Source organism: Cucurbita maxima, unplaced genomic scaffold (genome assembly GCF_002738345.1).
Source record: "Cucurbita maxima cultivar Rimu unplaced genomic scaffold, Cmax_1.0 Cma_Scf00023, whole genome shotgun sequence".
In the NCBI taxonomy this organism is placed as follows: Eukaryota; Viridiplantae; Streptophyta; class Magnoliopsida; order Cucurbitales; family Cucurbitaceae; genus Cucurbita; species Cucurbita maxima.
The window spans coordinates 3,788,380-3,802,411 of record NW_019272039.1 but is presented as its reverse complement, the minus strand read 5'-3'; the positions used below and the strand labels follow the sequence as shown (position 1 = coordinate 3,802,411).

General features: G+C 35.6%; 1 protein-coding gene and 1 long non-coding RNA gene across 2 annotated transcripts; one reads left to right on the top strand and one right to left on the bottom strand.

Annotated features, from left to right (window-relative positions):
- The first annotated feature begins 1,352 nt into the window (after window positions 1-1,352).
- On the top strand, window positions 1,353-7,880 carry LOC111497278. Its single transcript, XR_002720590.1, has 2 exons — window positions 1,353-1,546; window positions 7,682-7,880. It is a non-coding gene; the product is annotated as an uncharacterized LOC111497278 (long non-coding RNA).
- Window positions 7,881-8,615: 735 nt separating this feature from the next.
- LOC111497276 (probable carboxylesterase 15) lies at window positions 8,616-11,805 on the bottom strand. The gene is made up of 2 exons (XM_023148034.1): window positions 11,117-11,805; window positions 8,616-9,060 (listed from the first exon to the last, which is right to left on the bottom strand). Exons 1-2 carry the CDS (start codon window positions 11,758-11,760, stop codon window positions 8,754-8,756), a joined length of 951 nt encoding a protein of 316 aa, XP_023003802.1. The 5' UTR covers window positions 11,761-11,805; the 3' UTR covers window positions 8,616-8,753.
- Window positions 11,806-14,032: the final 2,227 nt, after the last annotated feature.

Below are 14,032 nucleotides of genomic sequence, written 5' to 3'. Positions count from 1 at the left end.
CCCAAATGGTGGTGAGAGTTCTCTTATTTATAATCATTTACAGAATACAAAAATAAGGTAAATTACAAATAATAAGGAAATAGCGATAAAAGGAAAGAATAATAAATGAATACAATATATTTGCATTTAGTAAAAGGGAAAATATGGTAACCCGTAATGTAAGGCAAATATCTAGATATTTGCCTTAATGAACGGTCAACTATCCTTAACACCAACAAATAGAAAATTAAACGAAAAGACACAAAGATTTACATGGTTCAATAAGAAGAAATTCTCTTACATCCATTAGTGGTAGCTAATCACTATAACCACAGTATTTACTTGTGTAGCACTAGCATACAAAATGATAATGACTTCACATCTCACAACAATGTTATGCTTTTATATAGACTTAACAATACTCATTCTCATACATGGACTAAATAAATGAAAATATGAACTAGAAGGGTTATTAACTGAATTAATAACCAAAATAAATGAGATATGAACAATCGAGGATTATGAACTAAATGAGAGTTATGATAATACATTTTCATGACAACTTACAACAAATCTTGATTCTAATTGATGGTGCGGAGTGTTCGTTGATGGCTGATCATCAAAACAGAGGAGGAGGAGGCTCCGATCTCTGCAGAATTTCTCCTTTCACTTGCATCATGCTACTCCACCTCATTGACTTAATCTTCGATTTTATGCTTTTAAAGGTAACCAGATGAAAATTAATTTTAAATAATTGAAAACATGTTTTAGAATGATTTTAAAAAAGTCGTTAAACCATAGTATTTTGAACATTTCTCATGTGCCCGCAAAAGAACACGAATACAGAAAGATATATAAGATTAAAAACTTAAGTTCAAAATAGAGAATTTACCGCTACATTGTTCGAAAGACGTCTAAATCTTTATAGAATATATGGATTTTGATTTTACAACGAGATATAGTATTAGAATCGATATTATTTTTAATTTCATAAATTTGGAACTATGTGATGTTTTTTTTTTTTTTTTTTGCTTTTTTTTCTACATTTTATTAATTTTTACAAATATCATATAAAAATTTATTTATTTTGATAAAAATGAAGTTTTATATAAGGCAAGAAAAATGGATCCAAAGCATGCTATATATGACATTATTAAAGACATGAGAATATTGTTTAAATTAATATTTAAAAAAAAACTAATAAATATTGCAACGATTATTTACGTAAAGATTATAATGTTTATCTCGAAAATAAGATTTTATGATAAAAATTTGTTACACCATTTTCAAATTTAAATAAAAATTGAAAATTTCCCAAAAAGAATGAATTTCGCTTAATATTTATTTATCCGAAATTTGTAAGCCATTTTCTTTTCAAATGAAGACGACGGCGAAGAATTTTGGAAACAATTTCAGAAACGGAGAAGTGGAGAACGAACATAGAGAGAAGAGAGACTCGTCCAAATCTTCACATCAGGTTCTTTACCAGATTCATCGCACCTGATCCATTATCCTTGTTACCACATGCCGCCGACCTTCGCTTTCTCTCGAGGAGATCCGATTGCTGGTACGTTACCGCGATTCTTCTTATATTCGGATTTTGTAGAAATTTTTTGTGTCTGAGATGTTGAAATGAAGTTGAAATTTATGATTTCGAGCTTAAATAGCATTCCAGGAAGATCAAACACACTTAGCCGATCTTTAGAATCTTCAGGTCCATAATCAGTTTCGAGTTTTCTGCGCGTGTAATTTTCTTTTCTGTGATTAGGCGTTGTGTTATTTTGTTGATTTTCTGTGTCAATTTTGTTTTTCAATACAGAAATTGGTCTTGGATAAACGCTATCGCTTGATGTATATAATGTTTGGTATTACCTTGTGAAATACGTAGGTGCAGTTCTGTATATAATGCTGTATTTTCCAAGTGCAGAGGCCGCTTTAGTCTGTGTAAATTGTGAGGATTGTTAGCGATAGAATGCAAATTAGCCTATGACATCTCATTTCGAGGCTACTATTTTTCAAAGTTTAGATATCTCCTTGTTAAATGGTTAGAAACTTTGAAGTTCATGCGGATTGTCAAACTTGTAAAGGGATGCAATGAGTGGAAGAAGTACACAAAATCACAGTGGGGAAGTGTGAATGTTTGCTGAATCCACCACACTTATATGGTGGTGAGAATTCTCTTATTTATAATCATTTACAGAATACAGAAATATGGTAAATTACAAATAACATGGAAATAGCGATAAAAGGAAAGAATAATGAATGAATACATTATATTTGCCTTTAATAAAGGGCTAACCCGTAATGTAAGGCAAATATCTAGATATTTGCCTTATAATAAACGGTCAACTATCCTTAACACCCCCCGCAAGCTGAGCGTTGGATTTGAACGAACGTGAAGCTTGGATCTGAAAAATTCATAGAGAGGTCGAGAAATACTCTTTGTGAAGATGTCAGCAACTTGAAGATGAGAGGGTACATATTGTGTGCGAAGTTTGCCAGCGATAACAAGTTCTCAAAGGAAATGATAATCTGCTTGTGAGAAACAGGGTTAGAGCTAAAAAAAAATAGCACTTTTGTTGTCACATAAGAGTAAGGGCTGCTGTGAAATAGGGACCTTGAGGTCATGCAAAAGATGCGTAACCCAAAGAAGTTCAGCAGCAGTTGTGGCAAGAGCACGATACTCAGATTCACAGCTGGAGCGTGAGACAGTAGGTTGCTTTTTGGCACTCCAAGAAACAAGATTGTTACCAAGATAAATAGAATAGTCGGATGTAGAACGACGAGTATCGGGACAACCAGCCCAGTCAGCATCCGAATAAGCGACTAGCGTACTAGGAATAGTGGATGGACGAAAGATAAGACCAAAGTGGAGTGTTCCTTTGACATAGCGAAGAATACGTTTGACAGTAAGAAAGTGATCTACAGTAGGGGCATGCAAGAATTGACTGACAGAATTGACAGCATAGGCAATATCTGGACGCGTAATAGTCAAGTACTGAAGGGCGCCAACAAGAGATCTGTAGAGAGTAGGATCAGAGAAAGGAGAACCATCAGCAGTCAGGTGTTGAGAAACAACCATGCGAGTGTGAACTGGTTTGCTATCGAGCAACTGAGCACGAGTAAGAATATCTCGAGCATATTTTAACTGACTAATAAAGAGACCATCAGGAGTGTGGGTGAAGCTTCAAGATCAAGAAAGTAACTGAGAGAACCCAAATCTTTGGTAGCAAACTCAGAATGAAGCTTGCGAGTCAAGCTGTCAATAAGAGATGAGTTGTTGCCGGTAACAATAATGTCATCAACATAAAGAAGCAAATAGATAAGGTTAGATTGCTGATGAAATACAAAAAGGTACGTGTCAACGCGACTGCAAGAAAACCTAAGTGTGAGAAGAAATAAGCTAAAACGCTGAAACCAAGCACGAGGAGCTTGCTTTAAGCCATAGAGGGTTTTCTTTAATAGACAAACATGAGTGGGAAATCGAGGATCAATATACCCAGGATGTTGTTCCATATGAACACGTTCAATAAGAGTTCCATTGAGAAAAGCATTATTGACATCAAGTTGTTGAAGAGACCATTTATTTGTGACTGCAATAGAAAGCACAACACGGACAGTGGTAGCTTTGACAGCCGGACTGAAAGTGTCAGTGTAGTCAAGACCAGGAACCTGAGTATAACCTTTGGCAACAAGACGAGCCTTGAAATGCTCAACGGATCCATCAGACAAATATTTAATACGAAACACCCATTTAGAGCCCACGATGTTGGTGTTGGCAGGGCGAGGAACCAAAGTCCAAGTATCATTTTGTTGTAACGCTCGAATTTCTTCATCCATGGTAGCCACCCAAGCAGGATTCTTAGCTGCAGATTTGAATTCTTTTGGCTCAGTGGATGCAAGAAAAGTAGAAAGAAGTTCAGATGAGCCCAAAATACCAAGATTTGCTGGATGACGAGTCTTGAATATACCAGCTTTGGCTCGTGTGATCATAGGATGAGTGCTCAAAGAAGAGAAATCAACAGGAGGTTCAATAGAGGTCGAATTAGAAGTCGAGGGTGGCAAAGTGAAACCTGCAAGAGAAGTATCAACCTGCACAGACTCATCTACAAGGTCAGAACAAATATCACATGGGGATGAACTGGATCGAGGAATGTGTAGTGATGAAGTGGTAGGGGGGGATGAATCAATATGATGAAGATGTGGTTCCAAGAAATTTGAAATAGGAATAGATGAAAGAGGTTGGGCTTGGGAGCTAGGGATAGCAGGAAAGTGAGTTTCATCAAATTGAGCATGGCAGGTGATATATAGCTTAGTGGTGGTGGGATCAAGACAACGAAATCCTTTATGAGCAGAACTATTACCTAAAAAAATACAAGAAATGCTGCGGGGAGAAACTTGTTAGGCATATAATCACGCAAATAAGGATAAACACGACAACCAAAGGGATGAAAATTGTCATAATGTGGAGTGTAGCCATAAAGGAGTTCAAAGGGTGACTTACCTCTAAGAAGTGGAGTAGGCAACCGGTTGATAATATAAGTTGTAGTGCTGAAGGCGTCAACCCAAAAACGAGGAGAAAGATGAGAGTGAAAGAGAAGGGTCAAGCCAGTCTCAGTCACATGACGATGTTTTCTCTCAGCACGACCATTTTGAGCAGGTGTATATGGACAAGAGGGTTGATGGTGGATGCCAGAATTACGTAAATGAGTTTTGAAACAAGTACTAGTAAATTCGGTACCACCATCGCTTTGAAATACCTTGATACGAGAAGAATATTGATTTTTCACAAATTTTTGAAATTGAAGAAAAATATCAAAAAAATCAGATTTAAATTTTAAATTTGAATCGAGAATAATCATCAATAAAAATAGCATAATAAAGAAAACCCGAATTTGATTTGACGGGAGAAGGACCCCAAAGATCACAATGAATAAGATCTAACACATGAGACGACCTACGTTCATTGCGGGAATAAGGCAATCGATGACTTTTCGCAAACTAACAAGTATTACATAATGATGGAGAAGGCAATAAAGACGTAAGAGAAAGATGACATTTTCTATTTAAAAAAGAAATAACAGAATGATTCACATGACCCAGAGGAGCATGCCATAAATCATATGAAGCACGTAAAGATTTGTTTTTAAGGGCTGAAATAAAAGCAGAGTTGCCGCGCTCCAGCACATATAGCCCTCCATCTCTTTTACCGGTTGCCACCACCCTTCTTGTTTGACGATTCTGGATAGTAATAAGATTATTAGTAAATATAACGGAGAGAGGAAAATCAGACGTTAATTTACTTATGGAAAGAAGATTTTTAGTGAGGTGAGGGACAACCAAGACATCTAATAAGTGAATATTTGGAACAAGAGAAAGAGTGCCGGTGTGGGTAATGGGTAGGGATGCACCGCTTTCTACGATCACAGAGTCCTTACCCGTGTAATTTTTAGACTGATCCAGAATAGATGGGTTGACAGTCATATGGGCCGAAGCTCCAGTGTCCAGAAACCAATTAGCAGCATCAGGTCCAACAATAGAACATGACGTGTTAAAGGCTTCAGCTAGGTGAGCATGAGAAGAATCAGGTCGAACATACCGTTGGTTGCAGCGGTCAGCATAATGGCTCTCTTTGCGGCATATTTGGCAGTGAGGTGGTCGACGACCCTGACTTGAGTGGGTTTGTTCTCGATTAGAAGAGTTGTCTTTGTGAGAATAAGAACGACCTCGCTGGTTGGTAAAGGAAGCAGGGTGGCTTCCATGGGTGCGACCACGATTAGTGGCTGTGAATGTTGTAGGAGTGGAGTCAGAGGACTCAAGGGAGCGTTGGAACAGCTCAAAACTTTTAACTTTAGAGACTAAATCTACAAAGCAGGGGATAGGGGTGAGAGCCATCTGAGCAGTAGTAAAAGCTGAAAAATTCGGTGCTGAGTCCACGAAGGAACCAGTGCACTTTATCAATGTCCTCGACGGGTCTGCCAATGGCATGAAGTTGGTCACAAATTTTTTTTGAAGGCACGGGCATACTCAGCAACAGGTTTGGTGCCACGTTTCATCAACTGCAAGTCATTCTTGAGTCTCAGTTCACGAGCTTTCGACTGATGGCTGAACGTAGTTTCCAACGCAAGCCAAACATCACATGCAGTAGAGAGACCAACGACAACAGCCATGGCTTCCTCAATGAGAGAGGAGAGCAGGAGACAGAGAAGTCGTTGATCGGCTGCTCTCCATGCCAAATATTTGGGGTTGAGTGTTGAGGAGGTTTCTGGTTCAAAACGAGGTGGTGGAACCATAGTTCTATCGACATAGCCCAGCATGTCTTGACTCTCAAGGAGAGGGAGAAGTTGGCTTTTCCAGAGAAGATAATTGGAGGAAGAAAGTTTGATAGTGATCATATGGATTAGAGTATTGAAAGGAAGAAGATGATAAGAAGATTCGGAAGCCATAGAGAAGAAAGGATTAGGGTTGTTAAACCGAAAGGGCTCTGATTCCATGTGAATGTTTGCTGAATCCACCACACCTAAATGGTGGTGAGAGTTCTCTTATTTATAATCATTTACATAGAAATATGGTAAATTACAAATAATATGGAAATAGCGATAAAAGGAAAGAATAATAAATGAATACAATATATTTGCCTTTAATAAAAGGGCAAATATGGTAACCGTAATGTAAGGCAAATATCTAGATATTTTCCTTATAATGAACGGTCAACTATCCTTAACAGGAAGACTGAAGAAGTGAGGAACTGGGGAATCCTAAATGGTCTTTAGGTTTGATACTAAAGAATTTGTTCACAACAAAATCAAAATGTTAATTATTTAGTGTGTAAAGGATTTGTTGTGTGGTAATATACCACTTGTACCTTTAATGCCACAACAAAAACGTTATGATACCTAATGTAGTAGAGACGGGAGCAAGATTGATTACACTCACACACCCATAAATAGAAATTAAACAAAGAGACACAAAACTTACGTGGTTCGAAGAGAAGAAATTCCCCTACATTCAGGGGCGGTAGCTAATCACTATAACTAAAGTGTTTACAAGTGTATCTCTCACACTTTCACACTCTCACACTACAAAGTCTCTCTTACAAAATTCCTCCCAATTGCCTCTAGACAAATACAAAATGACAACCTCCACCCCTCCAAACATTGCTGAACAAGTCTTTATATAGATATAGCAATACTAATTCTCATACATGAACCAAATAAATGAGAAAATAAACCAAAAAGGTTATGAACTAAATGAGAGTTATGAACCAAAATAAATGAGAATATGAACCATCTCTGAACTAAAACCAGATTTAGAATCGTGGATGGAGATGTACTTTCATCCAATTGTTGGTAATGGATATTTGTTTTAGTGATGTTAGCCAAAACTGTAGAAGGTTAGGTTTTTGAGCATACAAAATTAGAATGTTAGCCTTATCTTTTGCCAAATTTCCTTCTTCATGCATAATCTGAGACTGGAAGTATATCTTGTTGTTTAAACTGGTATTTGAGTTAGGCTACTGCTGAACGTATATCTATGGTTCATGGATAAATTGGTGGTCTTATTGCAGGACAATATTGTGTATCCCATTAGGAAGTAGCTACATTGTTATATATAGTCTTGTTACGTTTTCTGTATAATTTATCTTGTTTCTTCGGATCAACAGCTTCAGTTGCTTATTGTCTATAAACTATGAAATAATCAGTGAGATGGTGAAAACGAAACAAAGACAGAATATTACTCTTAGTCATCTTTCTGGATCTTCAAACTTCATTGTTGGTTTGGATATGCACGGAGATGATAGTTGGGTGGTGGTAAAGAAGCAGATAGTCGCAATCCTAGTGCATTCTATGGCGATACTTCAAAACTCCCCAACCTCCAATGCTGGACAAAGTCAGCTGCAACCAATTGCCAAAGAAGTAACAAAATGCCAATCAGGAGCTCTTGAAAAGACATGTTTAGAAGTGTCCGCAGCTGTGCTGCCATCGGCTGCTAAAATGTTAAGCAGCAACGCCTGAAACCTTCCCCTGTTCATTGTAATTTGACATTGAAAGAACCATTGAAGCAAAGATATCAGGCCCCAAAATCAAGATAGAGCTTTCAATATCCAATTCGTGGGTATTTTCCAGAGAAAAGGTATCAATAAGTTTCAGCTGGTAAATCTAACCATGAAAAAGCTGGAAAGTATGGGTGCAAATGGGTGGGGCCTTGTAGAAAACTGATGCATGCAATTGATTGTGTCTATCAACCCTTCAGTTCTTGAACTTTTTTTTTTTTTTTTAGNGGGGGGGGGGGGGGGGGGGGACTTCTCAATACAATTTCTTTCAAATTCATTAAAATGGGGGGTGGTGGGGGTGTTATGGTATTTAACCGATGGTTTATTCATCTTGACGTATCTTGAATCAGATCTGGTTCAGAAAAATGAACCAAACCCAACTCGAAATGCAATATTGGTCCGAGTTGTCGGGTTGAATGTACACCCTAGTTAGTGGTACAAAGAGGAATGATATATTGACTTTTGTTCTAAATGTGTCTATTGAATCTTCGATGGCCAAAAGAGTATGGTTTTGGCCAAAAGAGTATGGTTTAGGCCAATCTCGTGGATTCGGATTTTCATTGTGAATAGAAGACAGAAAAAGAGGCAGAAAACTCTGTAAAGCTCCAATCGAAGAACACCTGTTACCATTTATTTATTTAACTAATTATCTGACAAACTTTCATGAATCACATGGAAGAACACTATGGATAGTTCATCAGGATAATTCAGTATGTGAAATTCAAAGAGAGTTTTGAAGCATAAAACGTTTGATAATAGCCAGGACTTGATCGCCCAGTTGAGTATCTTGAGAACTAGTGAAGAACCCATGTTGTTTGCCTTCAAACTCCACATACTCAATTCTGTGTCCCAATTGTGAGAGTGTTTTGGCATAGTGTTGGACTCTGTCTTTCAGCAATTCATTTTCACCAACCATCACCATGATCGGCTCCAAATTCATTCCTTCAAGGTTCTTGCTTAATGGCCCAAATGGGTTTGCCAATGGGTGGTCTCTATCTTCTCCCAAGGGTAATGATAGCCTCCAAAACCTGATCCATCAATTGTGAGATTCATTAAAGTGTTCATAAAAGACCTGTGTTGGAATCTTACTAATGTCATTCATCTACTTGAATTGACATCAATACTTGAAGGAGGACACCTTTTTAAATCAGTTATGAGTATCAGCAAGGATGCTGGTCTTAAAATGAGTGAATTATAAGATCCCACAAAGCATTTTTTATAAGGAGGTGGAAACTTGGCTAATAAACAAAGAGAAAGGCCAAAAAAGACATATCTGCTAGCGGTGGACTTTGATGGTTACACCTATTAACTTTTTTATTTTTTAAAAGACTTGAATTATTATAACATTTTAGATAACACGATAACAAACCAAATAAACTCAAAATTAAAATAAAAAATCTAAGACGTTGTTGAGAAATAATGTATATATATATAGTGGTATCCACAAATAAGTATAGGTTTGAGTGGTTGGGTTGTGACATCACTACGAAGGGAATGTGTGTATGAAGCATAGAGATCTGGTAAGAATCCATAAGTCGCTTTCTCCAACTTTTTTTATGAATTATGTGTGAGAGATTAAAGGAAAGAGTATTAAGAAAATGTAATTAGTTAGTGCATAATTAGGGTATGAGATTATTAAAGCTTCCACTATGCTTCTTTTATTTCATTGTTTAATCATTGTCTCCTCCATAATTTTGTTTAAACTATAATCAGTTGATTGTAACTCCACAACAAAAATAATAATAATAATAATAATAATAATTGAATGAACTTATCCATTAAACTTTTTATTTAAATAAATATAAATAAAGTGGCTAAATCCTAAGAGATTTCAGTAAAATATTAGAATTAAAACTTATTAATGTTTTTCCCCCCACAAAAGTCACTTTCTAAATGCATTATAAAGGAAGAAAAATATGGCTCCAAACATTAAATTTTTATTTTTTATTTGCTGACGAAGACCAAATTTAATTTAAAATATTGAACTCAATTTACACCAAATTTATTTTTCATCAATTCAAAATTTTGCTATTTTTATATTATTATAATTATAATTAGTTTAGTTTAGATATATATATATATATATATATATTGTGTGATTTGGATTTTAGCAATAAATCCAGGAAGTTGTGGTGTGATAATGGTGGGTCAAAAGTCAAAGGCATAGACTAGATCTCTCCTTTTACCTGGTGGAGATTTGAATATGACATTTCTAAGAAATTATTTTCTTAAATTCATAATTTTTTAATAAAATAAATACATAATATAAATAATAAGAGAGTGGTTAGGAGTGGACCATAGATTTCAACCTTTAACATTCAAAAGAGAAATATACTTTTTTTTTTATTTAAAAAAAAAGAAGAGAAAATTAATAATATTTTGTGGCTGACTAGGAAAAGAATAGTAGCCACGTGGAGTGGGTGATGAGGTGGAAATAGATGTTTGGGAAGATGATAGAAGATTAGGTTAGATTGAGAAGAAAAGAAAAGTCAAATATTTGGGTTTGACTTTTTCCCATCATCCATTTGCACTGCATGCCTTCTTTTCTTTCTTTTTCTTTTTTTCCAAAAACAAAATAACTAATTTATTAGAGAGATTAATATATATATTTTGCATGGTAGACTGAATTTTTAAAAGCCAAAATTGGGTAAGAAATTGATTAAAATATTCTGATTTTAAAAATTAAATTTTGTGGTATTTATGTGTTTTCATCTTTTTATTATTTTTTAAAAAATACTTCTGAAATTTTGTGATATTTATCTAGGGTTATTTTCGTCATTTGAATTGTGCAATTGATTTTAGATAAAATATTTAAACAATATAACTTCTAGTAATAATAATAAATAAATAAATAATTTAAAAATGACAGGAACGAGTTGTGCCAACATGACTACCAAGTTTAAATAATATAATGCAGTGATAATTTTCCCTAATAATTTTAAATTTAAAATATCAATTTTTTTTTTTTAAAAAAAGTTACTAAATTAAGATTTATTGAAGAAAAAAATGCACAATTATTAATATTATAAATAAATAAATAAATAAAAGGGAATCTTATTGTTAGAGAGAGAGGAGGACGTGTACCTGTCAAGCGCGTCCAAATTCAGAAAATCTTCCGGCGGACCCTCCTCTGATTTCGTCCTCACCACTCCGCCGAAGAACGGCGCCATTAAAACAAATCCTCTCACTCTCACTCCAAATCTCCCACCATCACTCCCAAACCCTACTGCCAAATGATGCGCAATGTTCCCTCCCGACGAGTCTCCCATCACAAATACCCTCTCCAAATCCGCTCCTTCTTCAATCCACGCGTCTTCCCCCTTTTTCACCCACTCGATCGCTTTTTCTCCGTCTTCCACCGCCGCAGGAAGCCGATTTTCTGGCGCTAGACGATAGTCCGGTACGATTACAAGAGCTTCCAACCCTAGGGCAAGCCGAACGCAGCAATTGTGCGGATTCGCCCAGGATCGGGAACCGACGCAGAAACCGCCGCCGTGGAGGAAGAACAGGACTGGAAGTTTAGTGTTGGAATTTAAGGATACTGCTGGTTTTATGAGGCGGAGGTGGAGACCGTGAACAGCGTCGTAGAGAACGTCGCGGAAGACGACGGAGCTATCGTCGGCGATTGGAAACGGGAAGCGGATGTCATCGGAGCGGAAGACGGTGCCGTCGCTGTAGAGTTGGAGCACGCCCATGCAATCTTCGACAATGTAAGGAAGGGAACCCATGTGTGTATATATATATATATATATTTTTCTTTTTTCTTTTTTCTTTATTTTAATTATGGTGGAAATGGAGGGAAGGGGCAAGAGGCTTTTTATACAGAGGCGAAGGGAGGGTAGAATGGTAATTTCACAGGGAAGTGGTGGTGGATGAGTAAATTGACGTTTTAAAAAAAGTAAAAATAAAAATGTTTAAATTGGGTAATAAATTAAAAAACAAATTAGTCAAAATATTATCTTTAATGTTGTTTAATTAACAGAGGTCGAGCTATCTCGACCTTAATTAAAAAGGGTAATGACAGCTTTATTACTTAAATTGGCGTAACAATAAACATAATTAATGAAAAGGGGGTAATTAGCCGACTTAGATTATTTAAGGTTTAAATTAGTGGGGTGAGATATATAATTGGGTGTTTATTGTTTCATGCCACTGTAATTATTTATAATTTAAAAATATGGGTCGGTGAAAAGAGTTTTCAATTAAAGTTGATTTAGTGGGAAAATATTAGTTTAATTGGTATAATATTAATATGGACTTTGAAATATGGATTATTCAACGTATAATGATGGATGTTTTTTTTAGTCTAAGTTGTAACAATGGGCTGCCAAATAGATATAAAGTTAATGCACCACTCTCCAACATTTTTGTAATAGGAATATATTACCAATATGTCTTAAAATATTTCTAAAATTGAAATACTCATTCATATAAATCAACAAAGATTATTTTAATATGTTTTGTTCTCGCTCATGCTTCATAGAAAAATTATTAAATGGTTATTCAATTTAGGATTACAAGAAGTCAAATACATTTAATTTTAGAGTTTTTAGGATTGAATCACAAAAAGGAAATGCGCAAATAATTGGTATCAATAATAACTATCAATTTTTATATGTATTTCTTAACTATCACATAATCATTATCGTTTGAATATGGTGTCTGCTTTGTTCATGTAACTTTTTTTTACTCAAGAATTAGACCATCACCATGGGGTGAAGGGAGGACCCACCCCTTGGAGTTATCCTACCCTGGAAGAAGTAGAAAAAGGGAATAAATATAATGATAATTTTATTTTTCATAGCCGTAGTAAATAAGAGAGAAAATAGAATTTTTTTTCTTCTGTCTTTACTTTGCTCTTTTGAATCTAGGAAACAACTCTTTAGAGATTTTTTTTTTCCTTTTGAAAGATACAGGAGCTAAACAATCAACCTATTGATATTGAAAGAGTCAAAAGATTCAACCTATTGATATTAGAATAGCCAAAAGATTCTTCCAATGGACATCATTTATGGGTCACAAAACATATTAATTTGTATAATATCACCCTAAAAGTATGGTCATTAATGGGTCATATGAAAGGTGTAAAAAGAATAGTGTGGCGGGGGGGGGGGGGGGGGGGGGGGGGGGGGGGGGGGGGGGGGGGGGGGGGGGGGGGGGGGGGGGGGGGGGGGGGGGGGGGGGGGGGGGGGGGGGGGGGGAGGGGAGTGGCATGAAAATTTAAAATTTCAAAGATTGAATAAAAAGCAAAATAAAGAAAACAAAGAAACAAAAAGGGTCACGTGATGAGGCAGTTGACCTCTAAGCTACAGCCTCCAAGATGGCGGCGTTGTGCAATTTAGCATTTCAATTATTGAGACCTGAACCCTAATAATTTAAATGGTTGCTTTTTAAGGTTACCCTTTAAAACAATGCATTTTTGTTCAAATTTATAAGTTGTAAATAGTGTATATTCAATTGTCAATTTTGCATATTAATTGAACTTAAGGACACGTGAACATACTCGTAATAAAATAATACAATATGGAAATACCCTTTTACATTTTAATTATTAATTAAAAGTAGTAACTAAAGAATATACTAGAATTTTAAAATATCCTTTTTTTCATTTTCATGAACTTAATATTTAAAAAAAAATTAAAAAGGATAATCAAACAAAGCTGTATGAAAAAAATGTGACAATTCATGTAAATGGTCAATAAACCTTTGAAATCAGGAATTTAGGGTGCAACAAATGACTTTTAGCCATGGCCAAAACAATACTCGAAAGTGTCATTATTGTTACAGGAAAAGAAATTTTAATAAAACCATAAACAAATATGGGTGTGTAATGTTTTCTATCAACCTGAAGAAATTCCAAAAAATTAAAAAATAAAAAAACAAATAAAAACAGTAAATGAAACACATTCATGATCCATTCTAACAAAAACAAAGAACAAGAAATCAGAGGACCATGCCTGAAAAGTTGGAACAGTAATACCTGATGGATTGGAGTATGTG